Source organism: Chiloscyllium punctatum, chromosome 45 (genome assembly GCF_047496795.1).
Source record: "Chiloscyllium punctatum isolate Juve2018m chromosome 45, sChiPun1.3, whole genome shotgun sequence".
NCBI classification, from domain to species: domain Eukaryota; kingdom Metazoa; phylum Chordata; class Chondrichthyes; order Orectolobiformes; family Hemiscylliidae; genus Chiloscyllium; species Chiloscyllium punctatum.
The window spans coordinates 21014844-21035175 of record NC_092783.1 but is presented as its reverse complement, the minus strand read 5'-3'; the positions used below and the strand labels follow the sequence as shown (position 1 = coordinate 21035175).

The window sequence follows — 20332 nt, the reverse complement described above, 5'->3', positions numbered from 1 at the left end:
AGGGGAGCTGAGGGGGGGAACAGTGAGGGGAGCTGAGGGGGGGTCAGGGAGGGGAGCTGAAGGGGGGTCAGGGAGAGGAGCTGGGGGGGGGGTCAGGGAGAGGAGCTGGGGGGGCTCAGGGAGGGGAGGGAGAGGGTCAGTGAGGGGAACTGGAGGGGTGTCAGTGAGGGGAACTGGAGGGGTGTCAGTGAGGGGAACTGGAGGGGTGTCAGTGAGGGGAGCTGGAGTCATGAGGGGAGCTGGAGGGGGTCAGTGAGGGGAGGGGGGGTCATGAGGGGAGCTGGAGGGGGTCAGTGAGGGGAGGGGGGGTCATGAAGGGAGCTGGGGGGGTGGTCAGGGAGCCGGGGGAGTGGGTGTCAGAGTGGGGAGTTGGGGGGGATCAGGGAGGGGAGTTGGGGGGGGGATCAGTGAGGGGAGCTGGGGGGGGATCAGTGAGGGGAGCTGGGGGGGGGGGATCAGTGAGGGGAGCTGGGGGGGGGGATCAGTGAGGGGAGCTGGGGGGGGGTCGGGGAGCGGAGGGGTCAGTGAGGGGAGCTGGGGGGGGAGAGGTCAGTGTGGGGAGCTGGGGGGGGTGGAGAGGTCAGTGTGGGGAGTTGGGGGGGGGACAGTGTGGGGAGTTGGGGGGGGGGGACAGTGTCGGGAGTTGGGGGGGGGACAGTGTGGGGAGCTGGGGGGGGCAGTGTGGGGAGCTGGGGGGGGACAGTGTGGGGAGCTGGGGGGGGGAACAGTGTGGGGAGCTGGGGGGCAACAGTGTGGGGAGCTGGGGGGGGGAACAGTGAGGGGAGCTGAGGGGGGGAACAGTGAGGGGAGCTGAGGGGGGGAACAGTGAGGGGAGCTGAGGGGGGGTCAGGGAGGGGAGCTGAAGGGGGGTCAGGGAGAGGAGCTGGGGGGGGGTCAGGGAGAGGAGCTGGGGGGGCTCAGGGAGGGGAGGGAGAGGGTCAGTGAGGGGAACTGGAGGGGTGTCAGTGAGGGGAACTGGAGGGGTGTCAGTGAGGGGAGCTGGAGTCATGAGGGGAGCTGGAGGGGGTCAGTGAGGGGAGGGGGGGTCATGAGGGGAGCTGGAGGGGGTCAGTGAGGGGAGGGGGGTCATGAAGGGAGCTGGGGGGTGGTCAGGGAGCTGGGGGAGTGGGTGTCAGAGTGGGGAGTTGGGGGGGAGTTGGGGGGGGGATCAGTGAGGGGAGCTGGGGGGGGATCAGTGAGGGGAGCTGGGGGGGGATCAGTGAGGGGAGCTGGGGGGGGGATCAGTGAGGGGAGCTGGGGGTGGGCTCAGGGAGGGGAGCTGGGGGGGCTCAGGGAGGGGAGCTGGGGGGGGGATCAGTGAGGGGATTGGGGGGAGTTGAGAGGGTCAGTGTGGGGAGCTGGGGGGGTTTCAGGGAGGGGAGCTGGGGGGATTTCAGGGAGGGGAGCTGGGAGGGGGGTCAGTGAGGGGAGCTGAGGGGGGTCAGTGAGGGGAGCTGGGGGGTCAGTGAGTGGATTGGGGGGGTTGGGGGCGTCAGTGTGGGGAGTTGGGGGGTTGGGGGGTCAGTGAGGGAGCTGAGGGGGGATCAGTGAGGGGATTGGGGGGAGTTGGAGGTTATTAGGGAGGTGTGCTGGGGGTGGATCAGTGAGGGGATTGGGGGGAGATGAGGGGGTCAGTGTGGGGAGCTGGGGGATATCAGGGAGGGGAGCTGGGTGGGGTGATCAGGGAGGGGATCTGAGGAGGGTTAGTGAGGGGAGCTGGGGGGGGAAATCAGTGAGGGGATCGGGGGGGGGGAGTTGGGGGGTGCCGGCGTGGGGATTAGGGAGGGGAGCTGGGAGGGGTCAGTGAGGGGAGCAGGGGTAGGTGCCGGGGGTGGGGTGTCAGTGAGGGGCGCTGGGGGGGGATCAGTGTGCGGAGCTGGGGGGGGATCAGTGTGCGGAGCTGGGGGGGGATCAGTGTGGGGAGCTGGGGGGGGAATCAGTGTGGGGAGTTGGGGGGGGGGAATCAGTGTGGGGAGTTGGGGGGGGGATCAGTGTGGGGAGTTGGGGGGGGGATCAGTGTGGGGAGTTGGGGGGGGGGATCAGTGTGGGGAGTTGGGGGGATCAGTGTGGGGAGTTGGGGCGGGATCAGTGTGGGGAGTTGGGTGTGGGGGCGTCAGTGAGGGGAGCTGGGGGGGGTCAGTGAGGGGAGCTGGGGGGTGTGTCAGGTGAGCTGAGGGGGTGTCGGTGAGCTGAGGGGGTGTCAGTGAGGTGAGCTGAGGGGGGGTCAGGGAGGTGAGCTGGGGGGGTGTCAGTGAGGGAAGCTGGGGGGGTCAGGGAGGGGAGCTGGTGGGGTCAGGGAGGAGGGCAGGGGAGGGTCAGTGAGGGGAGCTGGGGGGGGTCAGTATGGGGATTGGGTGGAGTTGGGGGCATCAGTTTGGGGAGTTGCGTCAGTGAGGGCAGCTGGGGTTGATTAGTGAGGGGGGATCAGGGGGAATTGGGGTATCAGGGAGGGGAGCTGGGGGGGTGGATCAGTGAGCGAAGCTGGGGGGGTCAGGGAGGAGAGCTGCTGGCGTCAGGGAGGAGGGCAGGGGAGGGTCAGTGAGGGGATTGGATGGAGTTGGGGGATCAGTGAGGGCAGCTGGGGGGGATTAGTGAGGGGATCAGGGGGAATTGGGGTATCAGGGAGGGGAGCTGGGGGGTGGATCAGAGGGGATCGGAGGGGGGTGTTGGGGGGGTGGTCAGTGTGGGGAGCTGGGGAGGGTTAGTGAGGGAAGCTGGGGGGGATCAGTGAGAGGAGCTGTGAGGGGTTTGGGTGGGGAGCTGGGAGGGGTCAGTGAGGGGAGCTGAGGGGATCATTGAGCGAAGTTGGGTGGAGTCATTGAGTAGAGCTGGGAGGGGTCATTGAGCGGAGCTAGGGGGATCAGTGAGGGGAGCAGGGGGTGGTCAGTGAGGAGGGCAGGCGGGGAGGGAGGCAGGCGGGTGGGGGGATGGTGTCAGTGAGGGGACCTGGGGGGGGGGTCAGTGAGGGGAGCTTGGGGGTCAGTGATCAGGGCAGGGGAGGATCAGTGAGGTGGGTGGGGGTCAGTGAGGAAAGCTGGGGGGTTCAGTGAGAAGTTTGGGGGGGTCAGTGAGGTCAGAGGAGGTTCTGTGAGGGGACGGGGGGGTCAGTGAGGGGAGTTGGGGGGGTTAGTGAGGAGGGGAGCTGGGGGTCAGTGAGGGGAGCTGGGGGAGGACCTCGACACCGTCTGGTCCCCTTCGTCCAAGAACTCCCCACCTAAGTTCGGGACACCACCCACGCCCTCCACCTCCTCCATGATTTTCGTTTCCCCGGTCCCCAACGCCTTATCTTCACCATGGACATCCAGTCCCTATACACCTCCATCCCCCATCACAAAGGCCTCAAAGCCCTCCACTTCTTCCTTTCCCGCCGAACCAACCAGTACCCTTCCACCAACACCCTCCTTCGACTGACTGAACTGGTCCTCACCCTGAACAACTTCTCTTTCCAATCCTCCCACTTCCTCCAAACCAAAGGAGTAGCCATGGGCACCCACATGGGCCCCAGCTATGCCTGCCTCTTCGCAGGATATGTGGAACTGTCCATCTTCCGCAGCTACACTGGCACCACCCCCCACCTTTTCCTCTGCTACATCGATGACTGTGTCGGCGCTACCTCGTGCTCCCACGAGGAGGTTGAATAGTTCATCCCCTTTACTAACACCTTCCACCCGACCTCAAATTTACTGGACCGTGTCAGACTCCTCCCTCCCCTTCCTCGACCTCTCCATTTCTATCTCGGGTGACTGACTCAACACAGACATTTACTATAAACCGACCGACTCCCACAGCTACCTAGATTACACCTCGTCCCACCCTGCCCCCTGTAAAAATGTCATCCCATATTCACAATTCCTTCACCTCCACCGCATCTGCTCCCAGGAGGACTAATTCCAATACTGAACAACCCAGATGGCCTCCTTCTTTAAAGACCGCAATTTCCCCTCTGACGTGGTTGACGATGCTCTCCACCGCATCTCCTCCACTTACCGCTCCTCCGCCCTTGAGCCCCGCCCCTCCAATCACCACCAGGACAGAACCCCACTGGTCCTCACCTACCACCCCACCAACCTCCAGATACATCGTATCATCCTTCGTCATTTCCGCCACCTCCAAACAGACCACACCACAAAGGATATATTCCCCCCTCCCCTCCCCTATCAGCATTCTGGAAAGACCACTCCCTCTGCGACTCCCTTGTCAGGTCCACACCCCCCACCAACCCAACCTCCACTCCCGGCACCTTCCCCTGCAACCGCAAGAAATGCAAAACTTGCGCCCACACATCCCCCCTCACTTCCCTCCAAGGCCCCAAGAGATCCTTCCATATCTGTCACAAATTCACCTGCACCTCCACACACATCATTTACTGCATTCACTGCACCCGATGTGGCCTCCTCTATATTGGGGAGACAGGCCGCCTACTTGCGGAATGTTTCAGAGAACACCTCTGGGATACCCGCAGCAACCAACCCAACCGTCCCGTGGCTGAACACTTTAACTCCCCCCTCCCACTCCGCCTAGGACATGCAGGTCCTTGGCCTCCTCCATCGCCAGACCATGGCAACATGATGCCTGGAGGAAGAGCGCCTCATCTTCCGCCTGGGAACCCTCCAACCACAAGGGATGAATGCAGATTTCTTCAGCTTCCTCATTTCTCCCCCCCATCTCAGTCCCAACCCTCGGACTCAGCACTGCCTTCTTGACCTGCAGTCTCCGCCCCCAACCCTCTCCGGCCTATCACTCTCACCTTAACCTCCTTCCACCTATCTCATTCCAAACGCCCCTCCCCCAAGTCCCTCCTCCCTACCTTTTATCTTAGCCTGCTTGGCACACCCTCCTCATTCCTGAAGAAGGGCTGAAACGTCAATTCTCCTGCTCCTTGGATGCTGCCTGACCTCCTGCGCTTTTCCAGCAACACATTTTTCAGCTCTGATCTCCAGCATCTGCAGTCCTCACTTTCTCCTCCGGGAGGGTCATTGAGGGGAGCTGGGGGTGAGGGTCATTGAGGATGCTTTTGTCAGGGTCAGTGAGGGCTGGTGGGGGTGAGGTAGGTGTTGGAGTCAGAGCGGGGTGTCTGAAGGTGGGTGAGGTGAAGATATTGGGAGGGATGGTAAGGAAATGGAGGTAATGAGGTGAGATTTCGATGGTCAGTGAGGGAGTGTTGGTTTGGGATTGAGGCTGTGAAGGATGAGGGTATTGGGATAGGAAAGTGTGTGCTGCAGTTTTAGCTGTCAGTGGGGTGGGAATGACACTGGGGATTGTACTGGAGAGGAGCTGAGTAGGAAAATGGTGATATCGGGTCTTGCGCATATTGTTAGAGATGGTGAATAACATAACACTGCGAAGTTTATTTGGAACTTAAGAATTTTCAATTTTGGCCCAAAGGTCACCTTCATTGACATGAAGAGGAGATCACCCTTATTGAAAATTACTCATTTATTTACCTCAGTATTCAGCCAATTCATAAGTTCATCAATACCTTTCATTTATTACATTTCATTTATTCAGGCATCAAAACGTTATGTGCTCTGTTCCTGACGCATCCACCTCTGCAACTTTGTCGTTATCTCATATCCTTAGCACTTCACAAAATTTTCATGAATTAATGTTTTTTAGAGCATGGACTTGTATGTCTCTCTCTTTTCAAATCAAGGCACAAATACTTTAATAAGCACTTATCGAGCTGGACAGCACAGAAACAGACCCTTTGGTCCAATTCGTCCATCTGCTGACCAGATATTCTAAATTAATCTAGTCTCATTTGCCAGCATTTGGCTTATTTCCCTCGAAACCCTTCCTAGTCATGCACCTCTCAGATGTCTTTTAAGTATTGTACCAGCCTCCACCAGTTCCTCGGGCAGCTCATTCCATACGCGCACCACCGTTTGCATGAAAAGGTTGCCCCTTGGGTCCCTTTTATATTACCTCCTCACCTTAAACCTCTAATTTGGACTTCTCTACCCTGGGAATTTTGGACTTCCCTACCCTGGGAAAGACATTGGCTATTCACTTTATCCATGCCCCTCAGAATTTTATAAACCTCTATAAGGTCACCACTCAGCCTCCAATGCTCCAGGAAAAATAGCCCCAACCTATTCAGCCTCTCCCTATAGCTCAAACTCTCCAACCCTGGCAATATCCTTGTAAATCTTTTTGCACTGATTCAAGTTTCACAATATCTTTCCTATACCAGGGAGACCAAGATTGAATGCCGTATTCCAAAAGTGCCCAACTGATGTTCGGTACAGCCACAACATGACATCTGAGTTCCTATACTCAATGAACTGACCATAAAAAGCAAGTGTTCCAAACAGCTTCCTCACTATCTTGTCGACCTGTGATGCCACTTGGCAACATTCCCCAGGACCCTACCATTAAGTGTATCAGTCCTGCCCTGATTTCCAAAATGCAACATATCACATTTATTTAAATTAAACTTCATCTGGCACTCCTCAGCCCTTGGCCCATCTGATCAAGATCCCATGGTATTCTGAGGTAACCTTCTTCACTGTCCACTACACCACCAATTTTGGTGTCATCTGCAAACTTACTGCCCATTCCTCCTATATTCACGTCTAAATCATTATATAAATGACAAAAGGTAGTGGACTCAGCACAAATCCCTGTGGCACACCACTACTCACAGACCTCAGTCTGAAAAACAACTCTCTGCCAGCAACCTTTGTTTTCTATCTTCAAGCCAATTTTATATCCAAATGGCAAGCTCTCCCTGTCTTCCATGTGATCTCACCTTGCTAACTTCCCACCATGGGGAACCTTGTCAAGTGCCTTGTTGAAGTCCACATAGATAACATCTACCGTTCTGCTTTCATCAATCTTCTTTGTCTCTTAAAAAAACTCAGTCAAGTTAGTGAGACATAATTTTCCATAAACCAAGCCATGTTGGCTATCCTGGGGCGGCGCAGTGGTTAGTACTGCTGCCTCACAGCACCAGGGTCCTGGGTTCGATTCTCGCCTGTCTGTGTGAAGTTTGCACATTCTCACATGTGTCTGCATGGGTTTCCTCCCACAATCCAAAGATGTGCAGGTCAGGTGAATTGGCCATGTTAAATTGCCCACAGTGTTAGTCAGGGGTAAATATAGGGTAAGGGGATAGGTTTGGGTGGGTTGCTCTTCGGAGGGTCGGTGTGGACTTGTTGGGCTGAAGGGCCTGTTTCCACACTGTAGAGAATCTAATCTAATCAGTCCTTGCCTCTTCAAATACATGTAAATCCTGTCCCTCAGAATCCCCTCCGACAACTTAGCCACCACTGATGTCAGGTTCATTGGTCTCTTGTTCCCTGGGTGCTCCTTACACCCCTTTTTAAAATAATGGCACCACATTAGCCACCCTCCAATCTTCCGGCACGTAACTCTTGGCTATTGATGATACAAATATCTCAGCAAGTGGCTAAGCAATTGCTTCCCTAGCTTCCTCCAAAGTTCTGGGATACACCTGATCAGGTCCTGGGATTTATCCACCTTTTTGCATTTTAAGATGTCCAGCCCTAACACCTCTGATCAGAATCAGTTTTCCATTTAACTGATCCTTTCAGTAAATTTGGACTTAAAGTAAGAAGTACTGTCCACTCTGTCTTGATTTGAGGTGATGTCTGTTCATGGTCATGAGTTTGTGTCGTATGACTTTGTAACTGAACAGACTGAATGATTCTTAACCTGCAGATCGTTAGGTCCAAGGGGCTAGAAGTCCTATGATACACTGAAATTTAGTGCAGAACTTGTTTTGTTCCTTTCCTCCTCTGCTGCCACTCTGCTTTGTCATTAAGGTGTAGCTCTAAGCATAATGCAACTCGGTGGACAAATTGTTGCCATGTGGTACAATTGGTAGTGAGCTCCTATGCATTAATGTCATTGATATTACACTTAAGGAGCTTCACATTATCTTTGAAGTCATCTTGTTCTCCCCTAGATTGCTCGCCCTTTCAGATTAGAAATCATGATCCAACAAGCAAGACGGTTTGAGGCTTCTAGACACAATCCAGTCCATACGAGTTGATTTTGCCTGAATAGAACTGGATTCAAGAAGGACATTACCATTTATATAAGTGTCCTCCCACTGAATCCTGCGGGTAAGGCAGAGGCATTGTTAATGGAATTTCTTGAACGCTCTGATGTTGCAAATGTCCAATCCAAGGTTAGCACTGCTGCCTCATTGCACCAGGACCTTGGGTTTGATTCCAGCCTCTGGCAACTGTCCGTGTGGAGTTTGCATGTTCTCCCTTTGCCCTTGTGTGTTTCCTCCAGGTGCTTCAGTTTCCTCCCACCATCCAAAGATGTGCAGGTCAGGTGGATTGGCCATGCTAATTTGGCCAAAAGTGTCCAGGATGTGCAGGATAGGTGCATCAGCCATAGGAAATGCAGGGTTACAGGGTGAGGGTTGGGTCTAGGTAGGATGCTGTTTGGAGGGTTGATATAGACTCAATGGGCTGAATGGCCTGCTTCGACACTAGGAATTCTAGGATGCATGCCATATAGGAGTGGTAATGATAACTACTCTGTACACTCGTCTTTGGTTGACTTTTTAAAAAATCATCTTTAAAGAAATGTCAGTGTCACTGGCAAGCCCAGTGTTTGTTGTTCATCCATAATTGCCTTTAGCTAAACGTCTTGCTGGCTATTTCAGAGGGCAGTTCAAGTATCTACTATATTTTCTGCAGATCTAAAGTCCCACATAGGCCAGACCAGGTGAGAACAGCAAATTTCTTTCCCGAAAGGGCATTAGTGAATTGGATGGATATAAAGACCATCAGTGATAGTTTGGTGGGACCATTGTGGAGGTCCATTTTCAGCTATGGATTTATGGTTGTCTGTCATGTCAGATGCTCAATTTATTATGAAAGCTGAACAGGCACCATGATCCAGTTTAGATTTCCGTGTCAATGATGGAGTTTGGAGGAAGTTGGTTACCAAGGTATGTGAAGTGCTTCACGTGTTCCAGAGTGTCTGCATCCACGTTGTCTGGGAGTTGGAATATTTGATTGACCAGGTCTGCGTAGATGTGAGTCTTTTCTTTCGAAACCATTCAAGGACAGAATTGAAGATGTTCAGAGTGGCACATTAGTTTGCTACAGGGTGAACAATGACACTGCAGTCCTCTGCAAACTGTAGATCAACTGTATGACGTCAGGCTTAGTTTTCACATGGAAGAAACTGAGTTTAGAGTTTTTCCATCCTGACATTACTTAATACTCATACCAGAAGGCAGTTATATTTGAGCTGAAAAGCCATTGCCAAGTTGGTTGTAAATAGTATGGGAGCTATCTCACAGTTTTGCTTGACCCTAGTTCAGATATTCCAAGTAGACACAAAACAGGAGCAGAAGCAGGCCATTCGACCCTTTGACTTGTTCTGCCATTGCAAGATCATCACCAATCCGTTGGTGATTTGCATTCCACGTTTCCATCTCCCCCCGCTTAACCCTGGATTTCCAGCCTAATGCGAATCTATCCACCTCTGTCTTAAAAATATTCAATGGCCCCACCATCATCTGCAGCAGAGAGTTCCAAAGTTTGTCAACAATCTCAGAGAGAACATTGCCCTTTCACAACAGAGATGAGCAGCGATCCCTAATCTTAAAACAGTGCCCACTAATTCTGGACTGTGTACAAGAAAATGTTCTGATTCAGTATGTGGATGTACCTGCTAGAGAAAGTGCAAAACTTGGGAAATAAGGCAGGGCAGGTGACTGAGGTGTCAGTGAGGGAGCACTTTGGGGCCAGCGACCATAATTCTATTAGTTTTAAAATAGTGGTGGTAAAGGATAGACAGGATCTAAAAGGTAAAGTTCTAAATTGGAGGAAGGCCAATTTTGACGGTATTAGGCAAGAACTTTCAAAAGTTGATTGGGGGGATGGATGTTGGTAGATAAAGGGATGGCTGGAAAATGGGCAGCTTTCAAAAATGAGGTAAGGAGAGCCAAAGTCAGTATGTTCCTGTTTGTGTGAAAGGCAAGGCTGATCGGTGTAGGGATTGCAGGGTGACTAGAGAATTTGAGGTTTTGGTCAAGAAAAAGAGGAAGCATATGTCAGGTATAGACAGCAGAGATCGAGTGAATCCTTAGAAGAGTATAACAGCGGTAGGAGTATACTTAGAAGGGAAATCAGGAGGGCAAAAAGGGACATAAGAGAACCAAAAGGGATTTTATAAATACATTAAGGGCAACAGGATAATTAGGGAGAGAATAGGACCTCTCAAAGATCAGCAAGGCAGCCTGTGTTTGGAACCGAGGGAGGTGGGGGAGATACTAAATGAGTATTTTGCATTAGTGTTTACTGTGGAGAAGGAATGGAAGATATAGAATGTGGGGACATCTTGAAAAATGTCCATGCTACACAGGAGGAGGAAGTGCTGGATACCTTGAAATGCATAAAACTGGATAAATCCCCAGGACCTGATCAGGCGTATCCTAGAACTCTGTGGGAAGCTAGAGAAGTGATTGCTGGGATATTTGGATCATTGATCATGACAGGTGAGGTGCCAGAAGACTGGAAGTTGGCTAACGTGGTGCCATAATTTAAGGTGGTAAGGAAAAGCCAGGGAACTACAGATTGGTGAGCTTGACATCAGTGGTGGGCAGGTTGTTGAAGGGGATCCTGAGGGATAGGATTTACATGTATTTGGAAAGACAAGGACTGATTAGGGATAGTCAACATGGCTTTGAGTGTGGGAAATCATGTCTCACTAACCTGATTGAGGTTTTTGAGGAAGTAACGAAGTGGATTGATGAAGGCAGAGCAGTGGACATGATCTATATAAATTTCAGTAAGGTGTTCGACAAGGTTCCCCATGGGGGGCTGGTTAGCAAGGTTAGATCACGTGGAATACGGGGAGAACTAGCCCAAAGGTAGAAGACAGAGTGTGGTGGTGGAAGGTTGCTTTTCAGACTGGAGGCCTGTGACCAGTGGTGTGCCACAAAGATCAGCACTGGGTCCACTGCTTTTCATTATTTATGTAAATCATAGATATCATAAAATCCCTTCAGCCCAAACCAATCCACACCAACCCTCCAAAGACTATTCCAGCCAAACGCCTTTCCCTGCACTATTACTCTACATTTACCCCTAACTAACACATCCCTGTACATTTTTGCATTGTGAGAGGAAACTGGAGCACCCAGAGGAAACCCACACAGACATGAGGAGAATTTGCAAACTCCGCACATACAGTTGCCTGAGCCTGGAATTGAACCTGGGTCCCTGGCGCTGTGAGGCAGCAGTGCTAACCACTGAGCCATTGTGCTGTTTATAAATGATTTGGATGTGAACATAGGAGGTATAGTTAGTAAGATGACTCCAAAATTGGAAGTGTAGAAGGTCACCTCTGAGTACAGTGGGATCTTGATCAGATGGTCCAATGCTCTGAGGAATGGCAGGTGGAGTTTAATTTAGATAAATGGGAGTTGCTGTATTTTGGAAAGGCAAATCAGGGCAGGATGTATACAATTAATGGTAAGGTCCAGCGGAGTGGTGCTGAACAAAGAGACCTTGGAGTGCAGGTTGAAAGTGAAGTCCCAGGTAGATAGGATAGTGAAGAAGGCATTTGCAATGCTTTCCTCTATTGGTCAGAATATTAAGTAGAGGAGTTGGGAGTTGTGGCTGTACAGGACATTGGTTAGGCCACTTTTGGAATATTGTGTACAATTCTGGAATCCCTCCTAAAGGAAGGATGTTGTGAAATTTCAGAAAAGATTTACAAGGATGTTGCCAGGATTGGACAGTTCAGGCTAGATGGAGAGGCTGAGTAGGCTGGGGCTGTTTTCCTTGGAACGTCGGAGGCTGGGAGTTGACCTTACGAAGTTTTATAAAATTATGAGGGACATGGATAAGGTAAATAGACTTTTCCCTGGGGTAGGAAGAGTCCAGAACTAGAGGGCATAGGTTTAAGATGAGAGGGGAAAGATTTAAAAAGGACCTAAGGGTGAACGTTTTCATGCAGAGGGTGGTGCATGTATGGAATGAGCTGCCAGAGGAAGTTGTGGAGGCTGATACAAATACAACATTTAACAAGCATCTGGATGGGTAGTTGAATCGGAAGGGTTTAGAGAGATATAGGCCAAGAGATGGCAAATAGGATTACATTAATTTCGGATATCTGGTCGGCTTGGACGATTTGGACTGAAGGGTCTATTTCTATACTGTACGTCCTTATGACTGACCCAGCAAGCGTCTGTTTCAGAACTCCCAGTGAAGATAGTTGCACACATAGAGTGAAGTTTATTGCATCCAAATCTCTCATTCAAAAAGAATTACATTAAGGGCTCTGAAAATATGCTAAAAGCAAGAGAGTATGAACATAAATGTTGACTCCTCTGAGAATGAGACTGGGAAATCAATAATGGAAAACAAATGGCAGCAATTTTAAACAACAGTTTTATATTTGCCTTCATTGTAGATACTTAAAGCATCTTAAAGATTTTGAAAAAGGGGAGAAATAGTGACTTCACAGGTTAATGGGATTGGAAGTTGACAGGTCCTCTGGACCTGGTGGCCTGTGTCCTAGGGTCTTAAAAGAAAGGAAATAAGAGGGATGGTATTGATTTAGGAAAACGTTGCAATATTGGAGACAGCAGCTGTCCCTGGAAGGGTAGAATTTGTTTTACGAGAACTAAGGAACAAAAGATGTGCACTCAGTAATGGGAAAGTAATACACGTAATGGACAAACTTGTAAGGAAATTACCGAGAGGTATACATAGTCTTAGAATCATAGAATCAGAAAGAGGTCATTCACCTCATCAAGAGTGCACTGACCTGCCAGAGAACATCCTATCCAGACCGAGTTCCCTATCCTTTTCCCAAAAACCCATATTTGCCATGGCTAATCTGCTGAGCCTGCACATTCCCAGAAATTATAGATAGTTTAGCATGGCGAATTCCCCGACCTGCGTGTTTTAAGACTTTGGGAGGAAACCGGAACACCTGAGGAAACCCACACAGACATGGGGAGAATGTGTAAATTCCACACAGTCGTTCAATGCTGGAAACGAACCCAGGCCCCTGGTGCTGTGAGACAGCAGTGTTAACCACTGAGCTACCATTCCAACTTCCAAAAGGAATTTGATAAAATAATGCACAACAGATTTGTGAACAAAATTAGACCATTCGTCATCCTGACTTGAAAATATATTGCTGTTCCTGCAATGTTCATTGCTACCAGCGCCATGGAACTACCTACCTTCTATAGACTACAAGTTCACCAGCACCATTTGAAGGGAAACTAGGGATGGATAGGATATACTGGCCTGGCTTAGTACAAATCCATTTTATGTGAAAGAGTAAAATACAGGGATGGAAAATTAATGGGCACAGGTTTATGTTACTTGGTAAAAGAAGCAACAGCAATAGGAGAAAAAAATCATGTTCACACTGAGCGATTAGCATCTGGAATGCGCTGCCTGAGAGTGCAGTGAATGCTGTCTCATTTGAAGCACTCCAGAGGTTAGTTGCATTATTATCTGAGAAAGCAGAATCTGTCGGGCTACAGAAGGAAGACAGGAGAATGAGATGAGGTAAATTGCTCCTTTAGAGAGAGAGAGAGAAACAATCATGATGGACTCAATCACCTCTGGAATCTATGGTTCTGAGCAGGAAGGTGAAGTTAAAGCCACAGAAGATTAGCCATGATCTTATTGAAAGGTGGATAAATTGCGAGTCAAATGGCCAAATCCTATTTTGACCATAAGAAGTAAGAACAGGAGTGTTCAGTTTCTCGAGCCTGCTATGCAATTCAGTAGGATCGTGGCTAATCCCACGTTCCTCACATCCACTTTCCTCCAATTTCCCTATAGCAGTTGATTTCCCAATTGATCAAGGATCTGTCTATCTCCACCTTAAATATACACAAGGACTCTTTCCCCACAGATCTTAGTGGCAAGGAATTCCAAAGGCTCGCAACTCTCCAAAAGAAGGAATTCTCCTTATCTCTGTCTGAAATTGATATTTTTCTTAATTCTGAGACTATACCATCTGGTCCTTGACTCTCCCATGAGGGAAACATCCTCTCAGCATTTACCCTGTCAGACCCCTTAAGAATGCCATGTGCTTCAATGAGACCGCCTCACATTTCTCTAAACTACAGTGTGTTCTTAGCCTCTCTGAACGTCAGACTATCCCACTTTAAATTTCTGCACCATCCGGGGGTGGCTTAGCAGGAGATGGTGTTGGGATTGTTTTGATAGAAACCATTGATCCAATTTGTCATTCTGGTTAACGCAGAGCCCAATAGCAAACTGAAGCTTTGAGGCAGGAAGGTCCCAGAGATGATTCCTGATTAGTGAATACTCCAAGCTGGAACGATGAGAATATTAATATTGCTTTTAATGCACCTGGGCCAAAGATAGAGAAAGTCAATGTTATGCTATTGTCAAGATGGGGGGAGAATATGCATGTTAACTAGCATGGTAAAAACACGTTGATTGGGTGGATTTGAAACTCCTCCCAGCACTTGAGCTTGATCCCAACAAATACTTTACTTCTTCGGGTTTTGGGGAGGGGTGGGGGTTTGGTGGTGGTAGTGAAGGAAAGGAAGCAGTGGGGAGATAAACTTGTATCTAATTATCGAAGTGGGAAATAAGAACTGGATTAGACCAGTCAGTTCTGTAATCCAGCTCTCTGTCAGTCCTCAGTGTGACAGTTTACCCTGTTTCTACTCCACAGGGATGGCATGCACAATAGAGAAGGTGTTGGCTGATGCAAAGGTTTTGGTGGAGCGACTGAAGGATCATGACAATGCAGCTGAATCTCTCATCGAACAGACAACAACACTCAACAAACAAGTGGAGAGTATGAAGGAAGTTGGAACAGGAATCCCAGGCAGGGTCAGTTGAAAATTAGCTGGCAAATAAATGTAAAACTCTAATCCATGCTGGTTCTCCCATGCAATTGGCACCCTCCTGCACCTCTGTGCTGTTTTGTGCCATTGTTTTACACAGTCAGCACAGTAAAAGTGCTGTGTTCTTTTTGTTCTCACCTGCACACCCGACTGGGTCTTATCCCAACTCTGAAATCTCCACTACCATGGGTCCAATCAGCAACTCATCACTGATTACAGCCTCTTGTGTATTTTTAAAAATTAATTCTTGAAAAGTGAGTGTTGCTGGCACAAATGGCATTTATTCTGCATCCTTGTGAAGATGTTAGCGGGCTGCCTTTATTGCTGTCCATGCAATGAGTTTGGATCTGAAGAGGCAATGCATATGTTGCTATATTAAAGAAGAGAAGAGCTGCAGTGACCTCTACTGTCTAGAAGAACAAGAGCAGCAGATAAATTAGAACACTATTACCTGCAAGTTCCCTTCACAGTTATACATAGTTGAGTCATATTGGACTCAAAGCATTAATTCTGTTTCTCTCCACAGCTGATGCATGACCTCCCGAGTTTCTCCAGTGCATTATTTATATAACAGTTACACATCATCCTAACTTGGAATTAGATTGCTATTCCTTCAGTGTGGCTGAATTAAAATCCTGGAACTCCCTACCTAGCAGCACTGTGAGTGTATCTACATTTTAATAGGTTGCAGCAGATCAAGGAGGTGGCTCATCACCTTCTCTTGGGCAATTAGGGACAAGCTGTAGATATTGGCCTTGTGATGCTCACGTCCCATGAAAGAATATAATGAATGATGGTTCCACTGTACTGTTAGAAATCCTTCCTTCATTCCACCTTCAGCAGCCCAGTCTTCAGCCACCTCACTCTTACTCCCTGGAGCTGCCAGCTCACACTTTTAAGTTCATAAAACAAAACTTGTTTATTGAGTTCTTGGTTAGGTTTCTGGTTAGGTTTCTTAATGTCATTTTTCTTAGGTAATGTCTCCTTCCTTTCCTTCAACACCCTAATCATGACATGCCGAAATGTTAGCTATACCATCATGGGTTGATTACTAGAATCCCTCTCTGCAGTTGTGCCTATGTTCAAATCATGACTCATCTCTGTGACATTTTTCCCATGGGACTTCATGAGAAAAATGAATTTAACTTTATTGCCATCCATTTAACTCACAGGGCGCTGAGATCTTCTGGTGATCCAAATTCATTAGCCTCAGAGAATAGAGGAGCAACTTAGTGCAGAGAGATGAAGCAGACTGGACCAATGTGCGCAACCTATCTCTTTGCCAATTAAAACTGACTCATTAATGACTCTGTGACAGTTTGGACAGCACAGTATCTGTAAATTTGCTCTGATATATTTTCAGAACCAGGAAGATTTTGCAGAGCTGCAGAAGCTGGCCAGTCACAAACCACATGCCATCCTCTCTCAAGAGAACACTCAGATCCGGGATCTGCAGCAGGAAAATAAAGGTTATTTTTCCTTGTCTGCATAATTGAGACCTATTAACAATACCTGTTATGTGAGCTAAAGCCTAGTTATATTGTTCAGACGCAATTACAACTTGGTATTGATAAGTATTTTATTGCTTCTCTCATGCTTTTCAAAGGTCAGAGACTTCATAGTAGGCAAGTCAATTTCTGTGTATATTTTTTCATTGTCCTTAGTGAGCACTTCAAGTGAAGGTTTAGAGCTCCCTCTACAGTAACGCAGCAAGCCAGTGCTTCGGGGTGTAGAATGAAATTACTGCACAAATACAATTACACTCCCTCTTTTTGTCATTCCTCCTCAATCAAGGGTTTCATTTTGTATGTTTAGCTTGTGATTTTCAGGTCCCTAAGGTCAGTAAGAGGTCTATCCAAGAGAGCAGTCTCTATCAATGTGTGGAACATTTAGGCTCTCAAATGCAAATATGTCATTCCTATTATTTCATGGTATCAGAGTGGGATTGCTCAATTATTACCAATTCTGAACTTTGAAAATATGATCTGTTTAACAAAATGAAAGGAGAAAACACATTCTATGGAAGAAGTACTGTTCTAAAGATATATGGGAACATCTGTGTGTTGTATAATTTTGTACTGTTTCTTCTCACTTCTACTCCTCTTCTGAATTCTGGCTATTGTAACCTCTACCCTTCAACCCCCAACTTAAAAATGGTTTAAAAGGTGTCCTACATGGTATAGTACAGTGTATTTGAGACCAATAGTGACCCAGTTTTGAACTGTCATGGGTTTGTGTTGTGACCAGGGCTATAGCAATGTCATAATTGCTCTCTTGAGCTAAGGGGAGGAAAGTCAGCCCAGGTTAACACTCCTAGAAAGGAGCATAATCCAATAAAGAAGGTGAAAATATGTGGGTGAAGGAAAGCTCAACTTTGTTTTGATGGCCCTGTGATAAAACTGCCTGCTGCCATTGCCATTGTTGAAGAAAACAGTGGTGTAATGTCCCTAGACTAGGCTACCCCTGTGGGGACATGGGTTCAAATCCCACCACAGCAGATGCTGGAATTTAAATCTAATTGATAAATCGAGAATTGAAAGCAAGCCTCCGTTATGATGCTCATTAAACTATTATTGATGAATCTTAAAAACCTATCTAGTTCACTAATAACCTTTAGAAAAGGAAATGTTCCAACTTCATGTGGTCTGGCCTACATGATTCCAGACCAACAGCAATGTGGTTGACTCCTTACAGTCCTCAAATAGCTGAGCAAGGCACTTGATCTGCATCTCATGGTGGATGAGTTATGTTAGCTGATCTTAGGGTAGGTAGTGGCAGAAGGGATTCAGAGTAGAATGTGTTGCTGGAAAAGCACAGCAGATCAGGCAGCATTCGAGAAGCAGGAGAATCGATGTTTCAGGCCGGAGCCCTTCATCAGGAATCTGCCTTTTCCAGCAACACACTCTCGGCTCTGATCTCCATCATCTGCAGACCTCACTTTCTCCTAGCAGAGAGGATTCAGTTCATCCAGGGAATGGAAGGAATGGTTCCTGCTCTTTGATTGTAACCCAATAACTCGTAGTAAATTGTGGCAGAAGATCAGGGTTAGCACTGCTGCCTCTCAGCACCAGAGTCCCAGATTCGATTCCAGCCTTGGGCGACTGTCTGTGTGGAGTTTGCACATTTTCCCCGTGTCTACGTGGGTTTCCTCCGGGTGCTCCGATTTCCTCCCACAGTCCGAAGATGTGCAGGTCAGGTGAATTGGCCGTGCTAAATTGCCCATGGTGCCAGGTGCATTAGTCAGAGGGAATTGGGTCTGGGTGGGTTACTGTTCAGAGGGTCAGTGTGGACTGGTTGGGCCGAAGAACCTGTTTCCACACTGCAGATAATCTAATCTAATCTAATCAGGCTACTTAAACATGAGAAAATAATTGTTCTGGATGAGTTAGCAGAGCTTGTAAACCTCCCCAGCAGGAGTGACAGGAAATAGTGCAGATATTTTCCATGGAAGCTTATTTTTTTAAACTCTTGCAGAATGGAGATGGTACAATAACTCCGCTTTTGGGAAAATGAAATGCTCATTGGGAACGTGCTGGGTAAACAAAATATTCACCTGGGTAATCAGATGTAAAATGAGTCATCCTTAAGGAAGTGAAGTCCTACAATGAGGCATACTTTTGAACATCTTTCTTACCTGCATGGCCATAACTCATTGGCAGCTTTTGCTGTTTCTGTCAGAGTTGTGGCTTTCACTGGAGGAACACCGTTATACCTTAGAACTCATCATGAGCAAATACCGGAAGCAGATGTTACGGCTCCTAACATCAAAGCAAAAGCTGGACAGTGCACCCATTACCACTTTACATCAGGAGCATTCTCAGGTAACAAACTATATTCCACAGACAGAGCCTACATTCGCCTGGCTTTTAAACCAGCAGAAATTCTTTTGAGACTCAACTTGCCAAATTGTTACAGTTTATACTTAAATTGAAAGATGTGCAACTTTGGAAAAGATTGTGGGTGAAGATCCTTCAGCAAGCCAGCTCTGGTGACCTCTTATTATTTAGTATTCTGTGCTGTGTATTTTCTGGGTTCAGGGGTCAGTTTACATCAATGTTGTAGACTCCCCAGCCGATTTATCCTTCACTAAATTTGATCTTAATTTTATGAACTGAGATTATAAAACAAATGTTTAATGCAATCTAGATTTGTGCTGTAAAGTAAGTTGCTGTTTTTACAACAGAAAAAAAAAGTTATATAGTTGATTACCCATTTTAGAAGCTTTCAAAGTAATGATTGCCAATTTCCTTCAATGGGAAATTACCATTGAGCTCCCCTTAGTTTCCACTGAAGGATGTTCAGGGAAGTACTCAACAGAGCGGGTAGTATAAAATATTGAATTAGGGTGCTCCTGGATTGTTTGCAACACTGTTGTTGAGCCATTTTAACGACAGAATTACAAAGACCAGGCGCATGTTCTTGTCCAATGTCCTTATTTGCTGTTTTGTAATGGGATTGATGAGAATTGGAAACGCAATTTGATTTTATTAACACTCTCCTCAGATATCTTGAGTCCAAACAACAGCTGACCACTATCGTCTGGGTTTGCAATGTTTGGTGCTACAGGGGTGCTAAGATGTTACAGGGATAAACAGTATTGTTCATTGTGTGGGCCAAGGTATTCTATACTTCGCTAGGTCCAGTGGACCTCGGTAAACCATGTTGCTTATTTACTTCCAGGAGCTGCAAACCCAAGTAGAACAGATATGTAAAATGGCCAGAGTAATGAGGAAATCTGTTCAAGTGGACGATCAAGAGTATTGTCAAATTCAAGAGAAAATAGCCCAGCTGGAGGTAGGTGCTGTCCCAACATGCACGTGGATCTATAAAATCTATTTAGTAATTTTACGTTTGGTTTCCTTTTCATTGTCAGTTTAGTTGCCAAAGTTGCATCGGTCCAGTAACCTTCAGGACTTCTTGTTCAGAGTGTTTTGAGTTTCAGTTCTGGTGTGAATTCAGATGGAATGGTGAATGTGGGCACAGAAACAGTGTAGGGGGCAGGGCAAAAAGATAAGACCTGAGCTTTAGACATTATACAATAGGTGCAGGAGTAGGCCATTCAGCCCTTCGAGCCATTCATTTATGATCATGGCTGATCATCCATAATCAGTATCCTGTTCCTGCCTTATCCCCATAACCCTTGATTCCACTATCTTTAAGAGCTCTATCTATCTCTTTCTTGAAAGTATCCAGAGACTTGGCCTCCACTACCTTCTGGGGCAGAGCATTCCATATATCCACTCTGTGGGTGAAGAAGTTTCTCCTTAACTCTGTTCTAAATGGCCTACCCCTTATTTTTAAACTGTGTCCTCGGGTTCTCGACTCACCCATTAGTGGAAACATGCTTCCTGCCTCCAGAATGTCCAATCCTTTAATAATCTTATACATCTCAATCAGATCTCCTCTCATCCTTCTAAACTCAAGTGTATACAAGCCCAGTTGCTCCAATCTTTAAACATGATAGTCCTGCCATTCTGGGAATTG

The 20332-nt window shown here is 47.8% G+C and overlaps 1 protein-coding gene across 3 annotated transcripts in view; it reads left to right on the top strand.

Moving 5' to 3' along the window:
* Positions 1–20332, top strand: part of sike1 (suppressor of IKBKE 1) — a 44372-nt gene that overhangs the window by 5590 nt on the left and 18450 nt on the right. For 2 of the 3 annotated variants that reach the window (XM_072563429.1, XM_072563427.1), the window contains exons 2-6: positions 7931–8090; positions 14674–14834; positions 16212–16317; positions 18527–18669; positions 19529–19642. In XM_072563429.1, the coding sequence (XP_072419530.1) occupies positions 14676–14834; positions 16212–16317; positions 18527–18669; positions 19529–19642 (522 nt within the window). In that variant the 5' untranslated portion in view covers positions 7931–8090; positions 14674–14675. The remainder of the gene's footprint in view (positions 1–7930; positions 8091–14673; positions 14835–16211; positions 16318–18526; positions 18670–19528; positions 19643–20332) is intronic. The other variant, XM_072563428.1, reaches the window with a different exon arrangement.